This window comes from Lutra lutra, chromosome 3 (genome assembly GCF_902655055.1).
Source record: "Lutra lutra chromosome 3, mLutLut1.2, whole genome shotgun sequence".
In the NCBI taxonomy this organism is placed as follows: domain Eukaryota; kingdom Metazoa; phylum Chordata; class Mammalia; order Carnivora; family Mustelidae; genus Lutra; species Lutra lutra.
This window is the reverse complement of record NC_062280.1, coordinates 66,979,800-67,002,313: the sequence shown is the minus strand read 5'-3', so window position 1 is coordinate 67,002,313 and position 22,514 is coordinate 66,979,800. Positions and strand designations below refer to the sequence as shown.

The 22,514-nt window shown below is 36.4% G+C and overlaps 1 protein-coding gene across 1 annotated transcript in view; it reads left to right on the top strand.

Annotated features, from left to right (window-relative positions):
* Positions 1–18,930, top strand: part of CFAP210 (cilia and flagella associated protein 210) — a 42,280-nt gene extending 23,350 nt beyond the window's left edge. Inside the window, exons 5-9 of the mRNA XM_047722543.1 lie at positions 2,188–2,344; positions 7,234–7,373; positions 10,721–10,913; positions 11,657–11,821; positions 18,204–18,930. Coding sequence (XP_047578499.1) covers positions 2,188–2,344; positions 7,234–7,373; positions 10,721–10,913; positions 11,657–11,821; positions 18,204–18,548 — 1,000 coding nt within the window. The 3' untranslated portion in view covers positions 18,549–18,930. The remainder of the gene's footprint in view (positions 1–2,187; positions 2,345–7,233; positions 7,374–10,720; positions 10,914–11,656; positions 11,822–18,203) is intronic.
* The last annotated feature ends 3,584 nt before the right edge of the window (positions 18,931–22,514 follow it).

Sequence of the window (22,514 nt, the reverse complement as noted above, 5' to 3'; positions counted from 1 at the left end):
TTAATAATATCTATAGATACTGCATATAATTCTATTTCCTTCTATTGATAGGTAAGACTTTCTCAGGGAAGAAGCCAATAGACCTTGCTTAAGAACAACCCAGTTACTGTTAATCTATCTCATCAGCTTCTCAGAAGAAGGAAAAATCATCATAGGATAGTTTGCATCACTTTCCCCTGGATCAGATCATCTAGAGAAAAAGCAGAGAGAGAGATGAGGGCTTAAGTCATCATCCATTCCTAATGATTAGAAACCCATCTTAAATCTAATAACTTCCACATTTTTAACTCTTGTTCAGAACACTCCTTTGAGTCCCAGCTTTACATATCCAACTGCCTTTAAGACATCTCCATTTGGAAGTCTCAAAGATATAAAAAATCTTAAATGTCTAATATGAAATAAAATTTTGATTCTCCACCCTCACAGTGGACTTTTTAAAAGTTGCATCTTTATCCACTCAGTTGTTCAAATTAGAAACCTAGGAATACACCTCAGTTCTTCATGTTCCTTTATTTTCCACATCAAATCTATCTGCAACTGATGTTGAAATTTTTTTCTCCAAAATGAATCTTAAAATTACTGCTGTCCTATTAGTCCAGAACCCTCATGTCCCATGGATTACTGCCTCAACTCCTTAACTGGCCTCCTGTTCTCTCTTCCTAAGTACTTTTCTTTTCATCATCCAGAGAGATTTTATTAAAATAAAAATTGATCATATTATTCTCCCACCTAAAACTTTTTGGTCGTTTTCTGTTCATCTAGAAGAAAATGGAAATGACAATCTCCTGCAAACCCTTGTATGATCTGGCCTCATCTTCTCAACCTCCTTTCCTACCACTCCTTCCCTTCACTTATTCTACTTCTATCATGCCAATCTCCAAACCTTTGAGCACCTGTCAAACCTTTGCTTGCCTCAGGACCTTCTCACAGGTTTTTCCCTCTGTGCGGAATTTTGCTCTCCCATTCTTCATCAGTGTGTATCTCACCAGCTCAAAGAATCTTCTTTGCTTCTAGTAATTCTAACAAACTAAATAGACAATAAAAATTTTTTGAAAATCTAGTATTTTTAGGGCAATCATAAACCTGGTTTAGCTATAAGCTGCAGCGACTTTTTTCTTAGCTCCTTCCAAAGAAAGTGACTGTGGCTCTAAAGCTGCTTACTCTGTACAGATGTATCAACTGGGAATCTCCTGTCCTGCATTGGCTTCATAATACCAAAGTGAACTTACTGGCTCACTTTACTGTGTAGTTCTCCATGGCACAGGGAAAAGGAATTTTCCCCTCTGAAGCTGAGTGATGAGTCTCCAAGAAAAAATTCTTTTGGATTGGGTGCATATGAAAGAAAGGTTTATTCTCCAGTCTTTTCATCTAAGTTTGTTGTTGAGCTACCCTGTGTCTATCTATTCAGGAAGAAAAATAATTAGAGACAGCAGCAGATAGAGAATGGCAGTGGAGCAACCTGCACACTCGATTGGCTGACAAGGATGCATGGGCCAGTAGGCATCTCAGGCTGAGCTGCCTTGCCAGTATGCAGAGGATTGATCGCCAGATGAGGCACTCAGTTTGCAATAAAGTACTGATGGTGGAAGCTCATGGTTGTGATGGTGATGGGGCTGGGAAGGTGGGCTGAAGACGTAGAGCTGGAACTACATCTCCCAGAACACAGCCCTGCAATAAGGAGGGTGCTCAGGGATCTCTGAAGCACTCACACATAAGCCGTGTGTGGCTTACCACGCAGAAGGCCTCAATAGCTAGTGAATGTTGGCTAGAGAAAGAATGACAGCCAAAGTGGCTAGCCCATTTCCTAAGAGGCTAGAACTGTAGTGCTGAAATTGAGAAACACTAGGGATTAAGGACTTTCCTGTAAAATAATGTCACCATTCCACTATAATGTCCTTCAGTTAGCTAGTTCTTTCTAAAGGAAAGTAACATTTGAATCTAGCATAGGATTTAATTTTGGTCAGGAATGAAACAAATGTTGGAGAAAGGAAAATATTGACAATTCTGGGCTAACCAAAATTAGATTTGCTTTAATAACTGCTTTTTATATATCTGTTCTTGTCCCCAAAGAAATTCATAAGTTTCCCCACAGCTTCAAATCATCCCAGGTTAGAATCTAATTCATTTCTTTAAAATATAATTTATTTTTCTGCCTTGCTCTCAATTTTAGTTATGTTTTTACTTTAGAATCAAGGAACATAAAGAGGAAGAAGAAAGAAGGAGAAAACATGAAGAAAGGGATGCTAAGGAAATAAAGCGACAGAATGCATTATATGAAATAGAAATGAGGAAAAAACTAGAAAAGAAAAAAGAAGAGATAAATGAAAGCAGAAAACTGTTTTTTGTAAGTAAAAAATACAGCATTTCTTCAAAATATGTATAGAGTCTAGTACATGACTTTTAATATATTTTTTATAAAAAATTGTGGAGTAGAAAAGAAGTTGTCATTAAGTTGGGTTTCTAAATATACTTTGAGGGAGCTGTATTTGCTATGGATTTATGTGGACGTGCTCTCATGCATGAACAATAGAGGAAAGAATGAGACTTTTTTCCAAGTGAATACATTTTCTTGTCTTTTTTAAAAGAGATTTTACTTACTTATTTGAGAAAGAGATCACAAGCGGGGAGGGGCAGAGGGAGAAGCAGCCTCCCCACTAAGCAGGGATCCCCATGCAGGGCTCAATCCCAAGACTCCAGGATCATGACTTGAACTGAAAGTAGATGCTTCACCAACTGAGCCACCCAGGCACCCCACATCTTCTTGTCCTTTAAATGAAAGTTGTGAGGAATGAATGGGGTAATATGTGTCCCGTGTCTGTGTCACTGTTTAGAAGTACTCAGTAAATGTAGTAGTTGTTTTGTGCCTATTGCAACTCACTTTATTTTGTAATTTTTTATGTTCTTTTCTCTAAAATTAGTTTTTATTCTTAACTAATACATGCACAGAATTAAAACATCAAACACCACCAAAAAGCTTAAAATAAGAGTAGCAGTTCTGGGGCGCCTGGGTGGTTCAGTAGGTTAAGCCTCTGCCTTCGGCCAGGGTTATGATCTCAGGGTCCTGGGATCAAGCCCCACATCGGGCTCTCTGCTCAGCAGGAAGCCTGCTTCCCCCTCTCTCTCTGCCTGCCTCTCTGCCTACTTGTGATCTCTCTCTCTCTGTCAAATAAATAAAATATTTAAAAAAAAAAAGAGTAGCAGTTCTTTGCTTTACCCCTTCTGCTTCATGGAGACAACCACTTCCAGGTTCTTTTAGTTGTCTGTTTTGATATGAAATTATATTCTAAATAATCTGTATATTTAAAAAATATATATCTAATTCTAAAGATATGCATCTTGATTTATCAATTTTAGACATTTTCTGTCTGGCCTGGTAGTTGAGGATTTAGCTCTTTCTAATGCTGTCCCTTTCCCATTCTCCCCTTCCCCTGAAATAATTATGTCACAATTTTAGCTAAATCATTATTATTATAAAATATTGTTCTCTGAGAAGCCAACTAATATACCATGATTATATTTCTTTGCTTGCAAAAATGTTTTTCCAAGATTAAAATAATTGTGTATTTGCTTTGATGACTGTATACCTCATTTTTTTTCCATATGTTCTGTAAGTTCTGTCAAATGTATGTTGATATTAGTGTTCAAATATTCATCTAAGTAATATTAAATTATCTCTGTTCTTTGTTTTCTTAGAGTTCCCCCATGCAAGTCCTCTGTCCTTCTCTAGGCCGCCTGCCCAGTTGTCATTCTGGGACTTCCCTGGGTCACTTTCCTGGGCTGCAGTTCCCATTTCCTGAATTCCATGCCCTCCTTTTTCTTAGTTTACTTCTTCATCTTACTGAAATACATCTTTGAGTAACTTCCTAAGAAAGGATATACAGGTCAATTTTAAAAATTCTCATCTGAAAAGGTTATCATTTAAAGCCATATTTGCTTTATTGTTTGAGTGGACATAGAATTCTGGTTCAGAATTCAGAATTTTGTATTCATGATTTCATGATCATCTGACTTCCAGTATTGCTATTTAGAAGTATGATGACATTTTATATGGCATTTTGTATTTTATTTTTCTCTCTCTCTTTCTGAAAGATTTCCGGGTCATTTTTACTTCACAGTGAAATATGTTGGTGTAGTTCTTTTTTATTATTTTGCTGAGCTCTCAGTTGATGCTTTCAATCTGAAAACATATATTCCTTTCATCCTGGAAGCTCTTCGTATTTTATTTCTTGTATAATCTTCCATTTTGTCTCTTCTGTTCTAGAACCCCTCTGATATACATTGGACTTTCTGAATTGATGTTGTAATTTAAAAAAAAAAACTTTTCTAACTTTTTTAGTTAGGGGAAGGAGCAAAGGTAATAGTACCTTAAATTTTCAAGTGCAGAGGTAGTCATTCCAAGGCTGATATGGCAACTCCAGAATCAACAGGGACTGAAACAACTTCTCTCTCTCTCTCTCTCTTTTTTTTTTTTTGCTTTGCTATTCTTGAAACCTAGATGGCTTCTATCATCAAAGTTGCCCCATGGCCCTGAATGGCTGCAGGAGCTCTTGCTCTCATATCCACATTCCAGGCAGCAACAAGGAAGAGAAGATGGGACAAACAAGAATGCCCAAGGGGCACCTGGGTGGTTCAGTGGTTAAGCCTCTGCCTTCGGCTCGGGTCATGATCTCAGGGTCCTGGGATCGAGTCCCGCATCGGGCTTTCCCCTCTGCAGGGAGCCTGCTTCTTCCTCTCTCTCTCTCTCTCTGCTTGCCTCTCTGCCCGCTTGTGATCTCTCTCTGTCAAATAAATAAAATCTTTAAAAAAAAAAAAAAAAAAAAGAATGCCCAACCATCTATTCTCCTTTTAAGGAACATTTCCAGAAGTCATTAATGATTTCTACTAAATCTCATTAGTAATAATTAGTCATACTTAGCTGAAGAGAAAGCTTGGAAATATAGTCTTTTTAGACTAGCATGTTGCCACTCTGAACAAAATCTGGGTCCTGCTACTAACGCAGAAAAAAAAAAGAAGCGTAGGTAGGCAATTAATTATTCCTGCCATTTTTTGGTTTTCATTTGACTTTGAGAGTTATTCCCAAATTTGTCTTTTAAGCTTTCTATTGAATTTTAAATTTAGCTACCAAGGGGCACCTGGGTAGCTTAGCCAGTTAAGTAAGGATCCAGCTTTTGATTTTTTTTTTTCCCAGCTCTGGATTTCAGTTCAGGTCATGATCTCAGGGTCATGGAATTAAGCCCCATTGGGCTCCATGCTCAGAGCAGAGTTTGTTTGAGATTCTCTCTCTCCCTTTCCCTCTGCTCCTCCTTCTTGCTTGCTCTCTCTCTCTCAAATAAATAAATCTTTAACAAAATAAAATAAGCTACCAAATTAAGCTACCAATTAACTACTAAAGTTTTAATTTCTAAAAGAGTTTTACCTGTAATGCTATTGTTCCTTTTGCATAAAATCTTATTCTTGTTCCATGGGTGCAATATTTTTATCTCTCCAAGACACTTTGGAATGGGACAGACTTTTAAATGCTAATGCTACCACTAAGTAGCTATGTAACCTTGAGCTGAGGCTTTCAACTTTTAAAAATGAGAATTAACTTTGTGTTAATTAACTCTATTCTTTACTATTTTTTAAAAATCTGTATGAATATTATAATAAACATAGAAAAAAAAACAGCAAAATAAAACTTTTAAGAAATCATTTAGAACAACCACCTTTAACAGTTTGATATTGTTATTAGCTTCTCATGTTGACTAATGCTTCTCCTAACCAAATTATGGGTTTTTAAAAGTAATAGCCATAAGATAGGAGAGTACTTAAGAATGGTAAGCATAATAGACCCTGGATTAAAAATATATTGGAAGATTAAATGTTGCATCTTTCACTTCAATTGGTTTCTACTTATAGTAACTAAATACACTAACATATCTATATATCCAGGCTACTGTGTTCAAAGTCACCTATTTTTGTGATGTCTAATTCAGGCTGGAGTGGTAGAATATATGCTGATATGAACAGATTTATATTTTTTTGTTTTGAAACATAATGACCTATATTAAAATGTTTTAGAATATATATCTGTATCTTGTGTATGTGGGAAAAGAAAGTCTGGACAAGAAACTAGTTTCACAGTGATCATGTCTGGTAGGGGAATTAGGAATATAGGGAGATAGACAGTGGATGGGGAAAGAAAGACACTTTATACTGTGTATCTATTAAATATTTTTAATTTGTGTACCATATAACTATATTAACTATTTAAACATTAAATGAAAATATTTAATGTACATTTTCTGATTATAAAGTTTTTTAAAGATTTGGTTTAAGATTTTATTTATTTATGAGAGAGAGAGAACAAGTGAGGGGAGGGGCCACGGGAGAAGCACACTCCCTGCTGAGCAGGGAGCCTGACATGGGCTTGATCCTAGGACCCTGAGATCTTGAACCGAGCCAAAGGCAGATGGTTAACTGACTGAGCCATCCCCACATCCCTTATTCAATTATTTGATAGAGAGAGTGAAAACATGGGTGGGGGGGGCAAAGAGAGAGGAAGAGAATCTCAGGCAGACTCCTCTCTGAGTATGGAGCCCAATGTGAGGCTCGATCTCACAAGCCTGAGATCATGACCCCAGCCAACGAAACCAAGAGTTGGCTGCCTAACTGACTAAGCCAGCAAGCCTCCCCTAGAATTATTTTTAATTTTATTTATTTAATTATTTTTTATTTTAATTACATATTTTAAAGAAATGAGATATTTGAAAGGAAATACAGAAAAGCGTTAAGACAAAAAGTCACATATATAATCTCATACCCCAGAGATTAACTATTAACATTTGATACATTTCTCATTATATCATTATAAACTTGTATATCATTATAAACTTGTACCTTTATATGTTTGCAAAACTGAAATATGCTATGTAGTATTTTATATTCTCCTTTCACCCCACTTACTCATTTGTATCTTCCCATATCATTGAGAATATAATTTATTTAACTGTTTTTTTATTATTAAAGATTTGGAAGTTGTTTCCAGTTTTTCACTCTTATAAATGACTTTGGGATAAAGTACATGGTACGTAAAGCTTAATGCATATCTCTGATTGTTTCTTTGGGACAAATTTCCAAGAGAGAAATAACTGAGTCAGAAGCTCTGACCATTTAGCAGGTTCTTGTTAGATATTCATATGTTGAAAGATATTTTTCTTTGCAATAGGATAATACATAATTTTTTCCCCCAAGGAAAATATGAATGACAAAAATATCATCAAAGCGGTAGAACGGCAGCAGCAAGAGGAGGAAGATGAAAAGATTAGAAAATTTATCAAAGCTAAAAAGCGTCTTACGCAAATGGGGAAAGAAAAAGAAGCTGAAACACACAGGTAAGGTTTTAAAAGTAATTCATGTAATTAATGAAGTACTACCTGAAATTATTATAAATCAGAAGTTGTGATATATGAGAGTAATTTTTAAGATTAAGTCATTATAGGGTGCCTGGGTGGCTCAATCAATTAAGCGTCTGCCTTCAGCTCAGGTGATCCCAGGGGACTGGAAAGACTGCTTCTCCCTCTGCCCCTCTCTTTCTCTGTTTCTGTCATTCATAAATAAATAAATAAAATCTTTTGGGATGCTGGGTGGCTTAGTCTGTTAAGCATCTGCCTTCGGCTCAGGTCATGATCCCAGGGTCTTAGGATTGAGCCCCACACTGGGCTTCTTGTTCAGCGGGGAGCCTGCTTCTCCCTCTGCCTGCCACTCCCCCTGCTGTGTGCTCTCTCTCTCTGACAAATAAATAAAGTCATTAAATAAATTTTTTTAAAGAGTAAGTCATTATATATAACTAGTGCATTTAGTGACATGATGGTCTCAGAGATAGGGTTCCCTTGGACTATCAAGGACATTTCTCTGGTAGATGGTTGGAAATAGTGAAATCTCTGCAGTAGGGGAGGGATATGAGCTAGAGATGGCTTTGTGAGCCATTGATATATAAGTGGTATTTGGAACTGGGGATACAGGTGAGTAGGTAAGAAATGAAGGTGGCGTAGTCCCTTGGGAAGTCCATATTTAAGGGTCAAATGGACAAAGAAGATCATGTAAAGACCAAAGAATAGTTTCCAGAAATTGGAAGAAAATCAGAGAAACAACCAAGAGAGTTTCAGTCTCAGGGCGCCTGGGTGGCTCAGTGGGTTAAGCCTCTGCCTTTGACTCAGGTCATGATCCCAGGGTCCTGGGACTGAGCCCTGCATCGGGCTCTCTGCTTGTCAGGGAGCCTGCTTCCCTCCCACTGTCCCGCCTGCCTCTCTGCCTACTTGTGATCTCTGTCTGTCAAATAAATAAAATCTTTAAAAAAAAAAAAAAAGAAGAAGAGAGCAGTCTTTGGTGTTAGATCAATAGAGGGATTAAATGAGATTTTAAAAAAGATTTATGTATTTATTTTAGAGAGAGAGAGTGGGAGTGGGCACAGGGAGGGAGAGAGTCTTAAGCAGACTGTACACTGAGTGTGGAGCCCAATAGGGAGCTTGATCTCACAACCCTGAGATCACAACTAGAGCGGAAACCAAGAGGTGGACACTTAACTGACTGTGCTACCCAGACGCTCCTAAATGAGATTTTAAAAAGGAAATGTCCATCAGATATGGAGGCCATTGCTTACTTGAGTGAGAAGTTTAGGATGAAGAGAGAAGGCCAGTTGCAGTACCTTGTGTTTTTGTCTACATCCCACTTTTGCCTTGTGCAAAATGTTCCAATGCTTTATATCTCATGTGGAGTATTTACCAAGGCTCATAAGGCTCTCCACCATCTTAATTCCCAGGTGAACCCAGCCTCATCTCTTGGACTTTATCGCGTACTATTATTCTCTCCTTCTTTGCCTCCTCATCACTCACACTGGACTTCTCCTATATCTTCTCTGGGGAATTCTGACCTCCCTAAACTATTTCAAAAGAATCATTACTCAGATGTCACCTTCTCAATGAGGCCTTCCCTGACCATCTTAATTAAAATTACAGCCCAACCCCACATTGTTTATCTGTTTGTTTACTTTTTCCTCATTCCTCATTTTAATTATTTACTTTGTTAACTATTCCTCTACCCCAGCTGTAATGAAAATTCTAGAACAGAGATTTAAATGTTTTTGTTTACCGTTATATTCCCAGCACCTGGAATAGTTTCTGGAACATGGTAGGCAATCAATAAAAGTGTTTAGAGGGCACCTGGGTGGCTCAGTGGGTTAAAGCCTCTGCCTTCGGCTCAGGTCATGATCCTGGGGTCCTGGGATCGAGCTTCACGTCAGGCTCTCTGCTCAGCAGGGAGCCTGTCTCCCCTTCTCTCTCTGCCTGCCTTTCTGCCTACTTGTGATCTCTCTCTCTGTGTCAAATAAATAAACGAAATCTTTAAAAAAAAAAAGTGTTTAGAATATTGTTGTTGAAAGTCTAGATGCAGTATCACCTTTCCCATGAAGCCTTCCTTTTTTCTCATCTGCCTATGTCACTTTCTAGCTTTCTCATGGTGTGAATCACCCTTTGCTATGTATTGTTATTTGCATAAATGTCTTTTCTCCACTTTAGACTATAATTTCCTTGGGATACGCACTGTGTCCTTTCTTCTCACTTCTCCTACATAGCTTTGCAAATTCACTCAATACATTAGTGATTCTGTCACATCTAAATTAAAAAGTATTTTTCAACCAATCCCAAATGAAAATGCGCCTATTCCTTTAACAAATACCTAGTTATTGTTAATGACATGCCGGTCACCATTCTCGGCTCTGAACTAGAGAGAGGACTTACCCATTCTCTGACCTCAGGAATCTCATAGTGTAAAAGGACAGTTATCTATCTTCATATAAATAGATGAAGTTGGGGCACCTGGGTGGCTCAGTGGGTTAAAGCCTCTGCCTTCAGCTTGGGTCATGATCTCAGGGTCCTGGGATTTAGCCCCGCATTGCATCGGGCTCTCTGGTTCAGCTCTTCTCTCTCTCTCTGACTGCCTCTCTGCCTACCTGTGATCTCTGTCAAATAAATAAATAAAATCTTAAAAAAAAAATAGATGAAGTCAGGGGGCATCTGGTGGCTCAGTTATTAAGCGGCTGCCTTCAGCTTGGGTCATGATCCCAGGGTCCTAGGATCAAGCCCCGTATCAGGCTCCCTGTGTGGCAGGAAGCCTGCTTCTCCCTCTCCACCCCGCTTGTGTTCCCTCTCTTGCTGTGTCTCTCTCTCTGTGTCAAATAAATAAATAAATAATAGATGAAGTCAGTAAAGTGCTATGAATAAATTATAAACAGACTATATAGTAAGAGGATGGATTTATTCAGGTTTTGATAACTTTTACTAGATATTTTTAAGGTTTCATTTAAAGAAAGACCTCTATTTTATAACCTAAGCCTCCAACATTAGAGGGAACAGGGTGTCTGATTAAGTATTTTGAAAATTTTTCATTGTGAGAATTTTAATACTTTATTTCCTACCTACACACACACACACATACACATACACACACGTACTTACACAAGATATTTGTATTACTCCCTTTAGATTTTTAAAATATACTTCATTCTAAAAATAAAGTATTAAAAATAGTCTTCACTTAAAATAATCAGTACATATATGAGGAACAATGAGTCTCCTTTCAGTTTTGTAAAAAACTATAAAATATCCAATTTCTCATGAAATTATTTTGGCTCATAACAAATCTATTCATGAAGATTTAACAAATAATGGTTATTTTGTTACAGGCTAATGGAAGAAAGGAGAGAAAGAATAAATAACTTTCTGAGTGAACTAATGAAAGAGAAACTTGACAATGAAGATTTGATTATTGCTAGAGATACTGCAGAAGCTGAGGCTGAACAGGAAAAAAAAGAAAAAGAAAAATACGAAAAAAACAAAGCAGAATTAAAAGCAATTGCAGAATATAGAGCTGTTGTGGTAAGCAATTCAATTATGACAAATAAAACTTAAAAAAAAAATTAAGTCCTGTGCTCGCTTTGGCAGCACTTATACTAAAAAAATTAAGTCCTTTCCACTGTAGTTTCCACTCCTTCAGCTTCTCTGACAAAAAACTAGCAAAGATCTGAAAAATAATGTATGAGTTATCTTCCTATATTCTTGAAGTCAGGCCATGTTTAATTTCTAATGGAAGCTCACATGATAATCAATTACAAATAAGATATTCAGAGACACAAAATAATCTCTTTTGTTGCAGAACCATCTGAAATGCAAACATTGTTAGTCACTTAATATACATTTGAATGTTTTTAAGACTAACAAAATACAAATTACCCTATTGCATTTCTGTATTTCTTAATCCTTCAGATAATCCTTATGTCCTACATAATTGACTGTTGTAATATTTAATTTAGTTTATAAACATTATAGCAATTAATTTTTTACCTACAAATATTCCTCTACCTTGGGAAGATCTTGCTATTCTGTTCCTGTATTTTATTTTTTAAACCAGTATCATTCAAGTTTTCATTGTGTGTTTCCTGTTATTTGAGAAATAGAACAAAACCAAAGTAAACCAACCATGTAGGAATCAGCCCAGATTCATATAACTTTTGCCCTTGCGGTTGCTCCTGGCTTTCTGCTTGGAGCTTCCGAACACTGCTTTATTAGCACTGGTTGATTTTTTTAAAAAATGTTTTTTCTTTTTGCCTTTTAACATCTAGATGAAAAATAAAGAGGAAGAAGAAAGACAGAGGAAACTAGATGCCAAAGAACAATTGCTGGCTATCATGGAAGCAGATCAGATTTTCCAAGAGCATGAGAAGGAGAAAAAAAGCAAAGCTGATAAAGAACGTCAAGAACTTCGAGATGCCCATATTCAGCAAATGGTAATTATTCTTAAATGTTTATACTTATTTTAACAGTAAATATGTAATGTAGAATTCATGCTAGTTTTCTGTTTCCCAGGTGGTTTCATCTGTCAAATAAGATCAAATGACCATTATGGTTATGACACAATAAAATATATTAAAAATGTGGAGTTAATTTCTCTTTTTATCTGTATTGAAGTTTCCATACTAGGTTTATGTCCTTTGCACAGATATTTATCCTTCTATTTACTGTACATACTAAAGAAAATGCAAATTCATATGGCAGGCCTTGATGCTTATCTTCTTCGTTTTACTTTTTCTTCCCTCTTTATAACTATAGCCCAGAGATTATGTTGTTTGGGAGCTCCTAGGTTTCGAAGTTGTGGTGCTAGGGGTACCAGAAATTTTAGAACACACATAGAGGACGTGGCATTTCATCATTTATGACTTAAAACTATTTTCCAAAATGGCTGTACCATTTTCCATTCCTACCAGCAACATATGCGAGGACCAATTGTTCTATATCCTCATCAACACTTGTTTTTGTTATCCTAAACGATTTCTAGTGCAGTGATATGTCTTGGTGTTGTTTTGCATTTCCCTAAAGACTAAAGATTTTGAACATATGTTCATGTCCTTTATAGACATTTGTGTGCCTTCTTTTATGAAGTATGTATTCAAATCTTTTGCCAATTATTCAATTGGGTTGTTTGTGGAGTTTTTAAAATAAATTATTTATTTGAGAGAGAATGCACAAGCATGGGGCAACAGCAGAGGGAGAGGAAGAAGCACACTCCCTGCTAAGCAGGGAGTCTGACATGGAACTCCATCCCAGAACCCTAGGATCATGACCTGAGCCAAAGGCAACTGAACCCCAAGCACTCCTGGGATGTTTCCTTATTATTGTGTTTTAACATTTTTTAAAAATGTGGTAGAATATACATAAAATTTGCCATTTTAACCATTTTTCAGTGTACCAGTTCAAGGCCATTTAGTGCATTTAATCACCACTGCCCATCTCCATAACTTTTTCATCATCCTACACTGAAATTCTATACCTTTTCATTCCCCCTTTCCACCAGTCCCTGGGTGACCACCATTCTACTTTCTGTCCCGGTAAATTTGAATATTCCAGGTACCTCATAATAGTGGGATCATATCTGCCCTTTTGTATCTGTATTATTTTACTTAGCATAATATCTTCAAGACTCACCCATGTTTTAGCATGTGTCAGAATTTCCTTTTTTTATTAAGGCTGAATAATATCCTCTTATACATATAGACCTTATTTTATTTATACATCCATCCATCAGTGGACATTTGGGTTGTTTCCATCTTTTGGCTATTGTGAATAATCCTTCTGTGGATAGGGTATTCACCTATCTGTTGAGTCCTGCTTTCAATTCTTTTTTTTTTTTTTTAAGATTTATTTATTTGACAGAGAGAGAGTACAAGTAGGCAGAGTGGCAGGCAGAGGGAGGAGCAGGGAGTCCGATGCGGGACTCGATCTCAGGACCCTGGGATCATGACCTGAGCCAAAGGCAGCTGCTTAACCGACTGAGCCATGCAGGCGTCTGAGTCCTGCTTTCAATTCTTTTGTCTATATATACAGAAACAGAATTGCCAGATCATATAGTAATCCTAGGTGTAATATTTTTAAGAACCACTGTTCTATTTCCTTTTTTTCTTTTTAAGATTTTATTTATTTTGAGAGAGAGAAAGAGAGTGTGCAAGCAGGGGGAGTGGCAGAGGGAGAGAGTGAATCCCAGACTCCATGCTGGATTTGGAGCCCTACCCAGGGCTCAGTCCCACAGCTCTGAGATCATGACCTGGGCTGAAATCAAGAGTCAGACAGGTGCTGACTGAGCCACCCAGGTGCCTCTTGAATGACTATACTGTTTTCTATAAAGCTCTACCACTTAACATTCCCACCAGCAATATTCAAGGGCTTTAATTTCTCTGAATACTCGACATTTGTTGTGGTCTGGGTTTGTTGTTGATGGTTTTGTTGTTTATGACAGCTATCAAAATAGGTTTGAAGTGGATTTCACTTGTGGTTTTCATGTGCATTTCCCTAATGATGAGTGGTATTGAGCATCTTCTTCTGTTTATTAGCCATTTTGGTTCAGCCTGAAGACTTCCTATAGCATGTTTTATAGCACAAGTGGGTTAGCAATCAATCACTTCAGTTTATGTGTTTGTGGAAATGCCTTTGTCTTCATTTCATTGGGTATGAAATTACTGGGTATCATTCTTTCCCAGCCCTTTGAATATATTGTTCCATCATCTTCTGGCCTTCATTGTTTATCGTTAGCAATCTGCTGTTAATCATATTGTTGGTCCCCTAAATGTGATGCATCATTTTTCTCTTGCTGGTTTCAAAAATTCCTCTTTATATTTTTGGCTTTCAGTAAATTGACAGTTTGCTTGACAGTCAACCAATAATGTGGGTGGGGCTTATGTTCAGTTCATTAATAAAATTATTTTAACCCTGGCGCACAAGCGATGTGTGGGTTGAGGATGTTATTCCTAAGAACAGCAAATTCACAATTTCCCCCAGGGTCTAATTTTTGCAAACTCTTTGGGGTCCCTTGTGTGAATGTGTAGTTTATCAATGAGACAAGGATGTCTTCAGCCATTCTATGCCCATCTCACTTCCAGAATCTTTCCCTTCAATTTCTAGCTGCTTTTCTACTCAATCCAAATGGAATCTGCCATCACTGTCCAGCAAATCTGCAAGTTTTCACCACCTGAGCTGGAGGGATAGCAATATCCCCCAGGCAATCTTGCATTTCTTTTCTTTTTTTTTTTTTTTTTATAAGAAGGATTTTTTTTTTTAAGGTTTTGTTAGAGAGAGAGAGAGAGCGAGAGAGCGAGCGAGCACAGGCAGACAGAGTGGCAGGCAGAGGCAGAGGGAGAAGCAGGCTCCCCTCCGAGCAAGGAGCTGGATGTGGGACTCGATCACAGGACGCTGGGATCATGACCTGAGCCGAAGGCAGCCGCTTAACCAACTGAGCCACCCATGTGTCCCCAATCTTGCATTTCTTACCTGATTTGGTAGAAGTTTTTCATGAAAAAACATTTCTCAAGTAGTTGCTTATACATGGTCATTTAACAGTGCTTTGAAATTCAATAATTAAATAATAAGCTTGTTTTTTATAGAGGGGAAATGGCCAACCTCTTCATGTAGCAATTGACAGAAGTAGGATCTGCCATATTATTTTTAAGCAAATCCCAGATATCATTTTATCAATGTATATTTAAGTATATATCTCTCAAACTCAGGGACTCTTTACAAATTTACATAATCACAATTCCATTATTACATCTAAACCAATTAATATTCAGTGTTTAAATTTCCTTTAAATTGCCTTGTATTTTTTTAGTTTGTTGGTTTTTAATTTTTTTTTTTTTTTTTTTAAGTAGACTCCATGTGCAGTGTGGGTCTTGAACTCAAGACCCTGAGATCAAGAGTCACATGCTTTATGGACTAACCCAGCCAGGCACCCCTTAGTTTGTTTTAATCAGGATCAAATAAGGTTCATATATTCTATTTGGTTGATATGTCTTTCAAGTCTCTTATCTAACACTCCTTATCCACCCCTATCCTCTCTTAAGTTCTTAAATTCTCTCTTTTTGTCTTTGTTTCTTTTACAACTTACTTGTTGAGGGTTTTTACTGGTTTACAGGGATTGTCTTTTTGAATTACTACAGCCTGGATTTTTATGGATGAACCCCTGTTGTGTAGTTTATTATGTTTCCTGCATTTCAGGTAAAATCTAGTTGAGGTCAGATTCAAGTTCAAATCTTTTGGTGAAAACTCCTCTTATGTGGTGTTGTATACTTCCAATCAGAAGGCACATGGAACAGCCTTTGATGATTATTGCCTCGATCTCTTAGTTCATGAGGTGGCAAGATACTGTTATTCTCTCGTTTTTTCTTACTCATTTGCTCAAGTCTTCAAAGAACTTTTCATGATCAACAAGTCAGTTTCCCTAAGGTAGAGTTTTTAAAGAAAAGACAGAATACTTGATCCCTTCCCTTTATTTTCCAGTATTCAAAATAATTAGCCCTCTAGCATCTTCTAAGATGCTTGTTACTTTACCCCCAGCTGTTGTAATTTTTAGGAATTAAAAACGATGTTTTAAAAGTTTCTTTATAAACCTATTTATGCTTAATGCAATAAAAATTGAGGCATCAATCATATGATCCATTATGATAATCCTTCCCTTCCTTTGTCACTTCATTTCTGTACTTCAGATGTTTCTTCTTGCTTCCTTAGTATCTTTCCACAAATTGTTATCAAACATATCCTAGTTGCTCTGTAAGTTACTAAATTATAGCATTTTACTTTTTATGAGAGTGGTTTTAGCTTTTTCTGATTTCTCAGTCTTTTTGAAGGTCATTTTCTACTTTTTCAAACTCCTGGTATTTTATCACCAATTCAACAAATAGCACATAAGCCTTTTTTTTTTCCAGCACATAAACCTTAATTTCGAATTGTATTTGAATTTGAATTTGAGTTAAATTCCAAAAAATTGGTGTTTAATATGTTATTATTGCTCTATTTATTTATAAATTTCAGTGTACAGTAGTTATCAGGTTTGGGCTCTTTTATACTGAAGTGTTGGTTACTGATTTAGGAAAATATTTTCATAAATATTAAAGATATTCATATGTAGATAAAATCACTCAATTTTTGACAAACTCAAATTCAGCATTTCTTAAAATCCTGCTAAGACAAAAGTTGTCAATCAAACCTCATTAAAATCACCTCATATAATCAGTTAAAAGAACAATGTTTTCCAAACATAAAGAGTTAAAAGAAAAAAAATTATGAGATATAAATTGGCTTTTGGTAAATCGTTTAGAGTACTTACTCCACTCAGTTCCAGATCAACCAAAGTACATTGGTAAATGTCACTTGTTACAACTGCAAGTTCCTGGGAAAATAAAATGTAATTGATTTAATTTGGTTTAGATATTCACTCCTGTTTAACCTTATTTGGCTGGTTTAACCAATATACATATACAATATATATGCATATATATAAAAATATATATGTATCATATATCATATATCATATTTTTTATATATGCATATATATTGTATATGTATATATAGGTTTAATTTGGTTTAGATATTCATTCCTGATTTAACCTTATTTGGCTGGTTTAACCAATATACATATATATGTATGTGTGTATATACATATATATACACATACACACACACACACACACACACACACACTAACCTTATTTGGCTTATTTAACCAATATACATGGTATATTGGACTGACTCAGAATGGTGGATTTCAGTGAGTTCCTCCAGAATAGCAGATGGCGGGAAGGGCACCTGTCTGGCTCAGTTGGAAGAACATGCAACTCTTCCTCTCAGGATCGTGTGTTTGAGCCCCACATTGTGTAGAGATTAAGAAAAAAAAGGATAGTGGATAGGTTGGAGGCAGTGATTGGTAGGTCTTCTATACCTGCCAAAGTACACATTTTTATAAATGGTAGAAACAGGATTCTTTTTTAAACATATAATGTATTATTAGCCCCAGGTACAGGTCTGTGAATCATCAGGCTTACACACGTCACAGCACTCACCATAGCACATACCCTCCCCAAAGTCCATAACCCAACCACCCTCTCTCTCTCCCCCTCCCCCCAGCAACCCTCAGTTTGTTTTGTGAGATTAAGGGTCTCTTACAGTTTGTCTCCCTCCTGATCCCATCTTGTTTCATTTTAGAAACAGGATTCTAAACTCAGTTATTTTTTACCTAAAATTCATGCTTTTAACTACTTTGTTATATTGTTTGAAGATATGTTATTGCAGAAGGCTATTTCATTGAGCCACTGCTTGGAGCATACTACTGTGAGAAACACGGGAGTTTCTGAAATTATAGTATATATGGGTGCCCCTTGAACAATACTGGTTTGACTGTGGGGTCTGCTTGTACATGGATTTTTTTCAACACATACATTGGAAAATTGTTTTGAGATTTGTTACCATTTGAAAAAACTTGGGAGATGAATCACATAGCCTAGAAATATGAACCCCCCAAATTAAGAAAAAGTTATTATTTTGAGAACGCAGCATATAATACATATGTGCATACAAAATGTGTCAACTTTATGTTATCAGTAAGGCTTCTGGTCAATCATAAACTTTTAGAAGTCTTTTTTAGTCAAAAGTAATACATGAATTCTTTACTGTACCAGGAGTTGGTGTCCCTAACCCCCATGTTGTTCAAGGGTCACATGTAGTTTTTAAATCAGAAATTGTTACCCATCAGTGAGTTTAGAAAATTCTATCTACAACTTTAAATGCTATGGATACTTAGAAAATTGATCTCTACCAATACGAAATTGCTTTTTTTTCTTTCCCATATAGGCCCAAAATAAATTTAATGCAAAGCAAGAAAAACAAGAAGAATTAGAGTATTACAGACTTACTGAAGCTCTTGTGGCTGAAAAGGAAAAGGAATTTCAGGATTATGCCAGAGAAGTAATTGAACTTGAGTCTGAATCAACAAATAAGTATATCTATCCTCTTGTAAAAGCTGTACGGGAAGGACATGGAGGTGGCCGTGGACCAGTTTTTGTGGACAGAGGTGGATTAAGACCCAGTTATCAGGCAAATGATGTCACTGGAGTCCAGCTCCCTTTTTATAACTCTCAGGGATCAAAATATAGTAATTTTCAAAAGTCTAAGGGAAGGCTAGGTTTTACATGGTAGAAAAAAGTTTATTTTTGATTGAGAAGACTAAGTTGTAGCTAATATTATGAGCTACAAATAAGTGAATTTTATTATTGTAATTTATTAATAAAGCTGCTCTTCATCGAAGTGCAATTATGTCTGTTTAATATCCGTCACTACCAAAGTTTAACAAATCCCTTTGATAATGCATATGCAACAGTGTAATTTTAGCCTTTAAAAATATGTATTCAGTAGCACTAAGTAGAACTATAATATTGTACAACCATTACCATACCTAGTTCCAGAATGTTTCATTCCTCCAAAGGGAAACCCTGTACCTAAACAGTCACCTCCCACTTCCCTTCTCTCCAGCCTCTGGCAACCACTTTGTTTCTATGGATTTGCCTATTTTGGATATTTCATGTAATTATATGTTATCATACTGTGGCCTTTAGTGTCTGGCATTTTTTTCAGGTTTCATCCAAGTTTTACCATTATCAATATTTTGGTCCTTTTCATAGCTAAATAATATTCCATTGGAGGCATTATTCTCTTCAGCCGAAATTTATTTATCCTTCAGTACTTTTTAGTTTCAAACACTACCAATATTATTACTAACAACAGGATTACAGAGTTTATGACTTGTGGCTTGTTTTGCAGAGTGTATCTCACTAGACATGTGCAAATTACTGTTTTTGAGTTACTTGAAGTAATTTTTCTACAAGTAGTTATATGAGCAATTTGATACAGGTGACAGTGCATCAATCTGACTCAAAGATTTGAGTTGTACAATAACTAAGTTTCACACATTCCATTGGTGAATGTGTTTAAGAGTGAAATACAGGTTATTTTCACTTTTCGCAGGGCTACAAAATTGTTTGGTAGTTCTTATGGCCTACGGTTGCCACCATATTAAAAATTACTCAGATGCAAAGGCTCAATGAACTAATAAACTCAGGGAGCCTCTGCCATGTATCTTTCTCTTTAAATTGTTATAGAAAGTACTATACATTTCTAGGTTTTTTTTTTTTTTTTGACAGACAGAAATCACAAGTAGGCAGAGAGAGAGATTGGAGGAAGCAGGCTCCCCGCCGAGCAGAGAGCCCGATGTGGGGCTTGATCCCAGGACCCTGGGATCATGACCTGAGCCGAAGGCAGAGGCTTTAACCCACTGAGCCACCCAGGCGCCCCTACATTTCTAGTTTTGGATAAAGCTAGCTTCACATTACAAAACAGGAAACATGTTTCTACAAAATGGCTAATCTCATGTTTTATAACCAACCTAATCTGAGTGAAGAACATAAAACATTACTAGTTTTCTTCCCTTATGTAAAGTTTCATTTTATTACTTTAAAAAAAAAATATTTTATTTGACACAGAGAGATCACAAGTAGGCAGAGAAGCAAGGCTCCCTGCTGAGCAGAGCCTGACGCAGGGCTTGATTCCAGGACTCTGAAACCATGACATGAGCTGAGGGCAGAGGCTTAACCCCAAGCCACCTGCACTTGGGCTGGTCTTTCTACGAGAGTTAAGCACATTAAAAACAAAAGGGCTGGGGCGCCCAAGTGGCTTAGTTGTTAAGTGTCTGCCTTTGGCTCAGGTCATGATCCCCGGGTTCCTAGGATGGAGCCAGGCACTGGGCTCCCTGCTCCGTGGGAAGCCTGTTTCTCCCTCCCTCACTGTGTCTCCCTCTGTCAAACAAAACTTTGGGGGAAAAAAGTGCTATGCAAAGTTTTAAAAATCACAAAACAATGGAGTGAAAAAGAATGACTTGCAAGGCAATCAGAACAGTGGAAACACAACTGTTGTAATCTGCCAATATAAGTAATCCATAGCTAAAATGTGTGGCTAAGGGGCACCTGGGTGGCTCAGGTCATGATCCCAGTGTCCTGGGATGGAGCCCTGCGTTGGGCTCCCCACTTGGCAGGAAACCTGCTTCTCCCTCTCCCGCTCCCCCTGCTTGTGTTCCCTCTCTCACTGTGTCTGTCAAGTAAATAAATAAAATCTTTAAAAAATATAAAACAAAGTAAAATAAAATGTGTGGCTAAATCGGATAAGCACCTATGTTCAACTCAGGTCATGATCCCAGGGTCCTGGGATTGAGCCCCACATTGGGCTTCCTGGTCAGTGGAAAGTCTGTTTCTCCCTCTACCGTTCCCCAGCTTGCTCGTGCTCTCTCAAATAAATAAAATGTTTTAAAAATAAAAGAATTCCTTTAAAAATTAAATAAAGTATGTAGCTAAGATACATATTTTGTTATTGAGGGGGGAAATGTATAACAATTATCAATCAGCACTTTAAAGAGGAAGTAACAGTCTTAGGTTGGGAAATATGTTTTAAGAAAGAAGCCTAAAAAGCAATGAAAATAGAAAAAGCAAATTGATACTAAAAGTATTTTAATACACATTTAATTTACACAGTCCATATGAAGCACTCACATTTTACATATTCTCCTGGCTAAATAAAGCATTTAAAAACACACCAGAATTTGAGAATTTAATATCACCTCTTAACACATACAAATCACTGAATGGTCAGAACATTTTTATCTAACCATATATATTTTCAGTGACTAACTTTCAAGTTGGTGCATTTTCCCTAAATATATCGAATTTAATTTAAATAAAAATAAAACCAAACAAGAAACCAAAAACTAGACAATTTGTTTTACGAGTCAATTAACATCTATATGGCTTTACAATGTTGAGTGTTATATTAAAACTGGCAGGCACAGGATATAATACAGTGTTCCCAATGCTGAGAAATTTGGAGGAACTAAAAAGCAAATGGTAGCATTCCAGTAGACAGTAATGCAAATTCCAAATCTAACCTTAGGTTTGTTGAGGCAAAAAACACTTTGTAATCTGAAACATGATTTAACATTTACACTAGAATTTATCTCCAAACCTTCTGGAAATCATCACTGCTGACTAAATTCCTAAAGAAGTTCAGTATTGTTAAACTCTTTGCTCAGTTTTTCCTAATACAAATTCTATATCCCCAAGGGTAAAATAAAAGTATACTTTAGTTGATTTATCTTCATTATTTAGCTTTTAATAAAAATAAACGTTGAATAACTAATACAACAGTAATTTTAAAAATACAAAACAAACTGTTATAGTTTATTTAATACAATGTTTAACTATAAAAGTTGATAGTTTCAGAGTTTAAATTCTGTAAAATGCAGTTTGCAGAAAACAGTTTTAACAGTTACTAGACTAAGATAAGAGAAGCAGCATTTTGAAACTAATTATACAACTGTGACAACAGCTTTATTCCTAAAGTTCATTAAAAAAATATACATCACAGTGACTTTTGAGCTAGGAAAAGAAGTCCATTAACTTCATTTGAATTTTTCCCTTCCACAGAGAGAGCAGCCACAACTTTTAACATCCCCACATACAAATAACCAATTCATTTATCAATCCTTCAAAGTACTAGAAACACACAAAACAAAAAATCTACAGCATGGGCTTTTGGTAACATAGGAATTTGTATTAAAGAAAAAAAAAAGCAGAAACACAACTTAACCCCACAACTTCCTCCTATACTTAAAAACAAAACCTCTCAACAACTCCCTTCTCCAACCTCACTGATGGATTTTTATTTATGTTGTTTTTCTTTTAATATTTACTTCTTGTGTCACACCACAGGCCAGAGTTTACATTTGTCTGAATCCTTTAAAGGTAGCTGGGAAACCCGCTATGGGCAGGTGTCAGCCAATGCTGCACTTCCTGGAGTTTGTCAATTTTTAAAACAAGTATTGTAACAAAACATCTTTTCACAATAAACAGGTTATAAATCTACAATCCTTGGAGTTTATTCAGCTGTAAATGTATGAATACTAAGCTGAGTGATTATAATAAACATGACCAAAAGAAGACAGGAAAATACCCATTTTATGTTTCTTTGTAACAATCAACTATATGTGGTATATATTTAAAGTACCTTCTGGTGAAGGTAAAGGGAACAGGTTTCTATAGAAATTTACTATAAAAGGTTCAA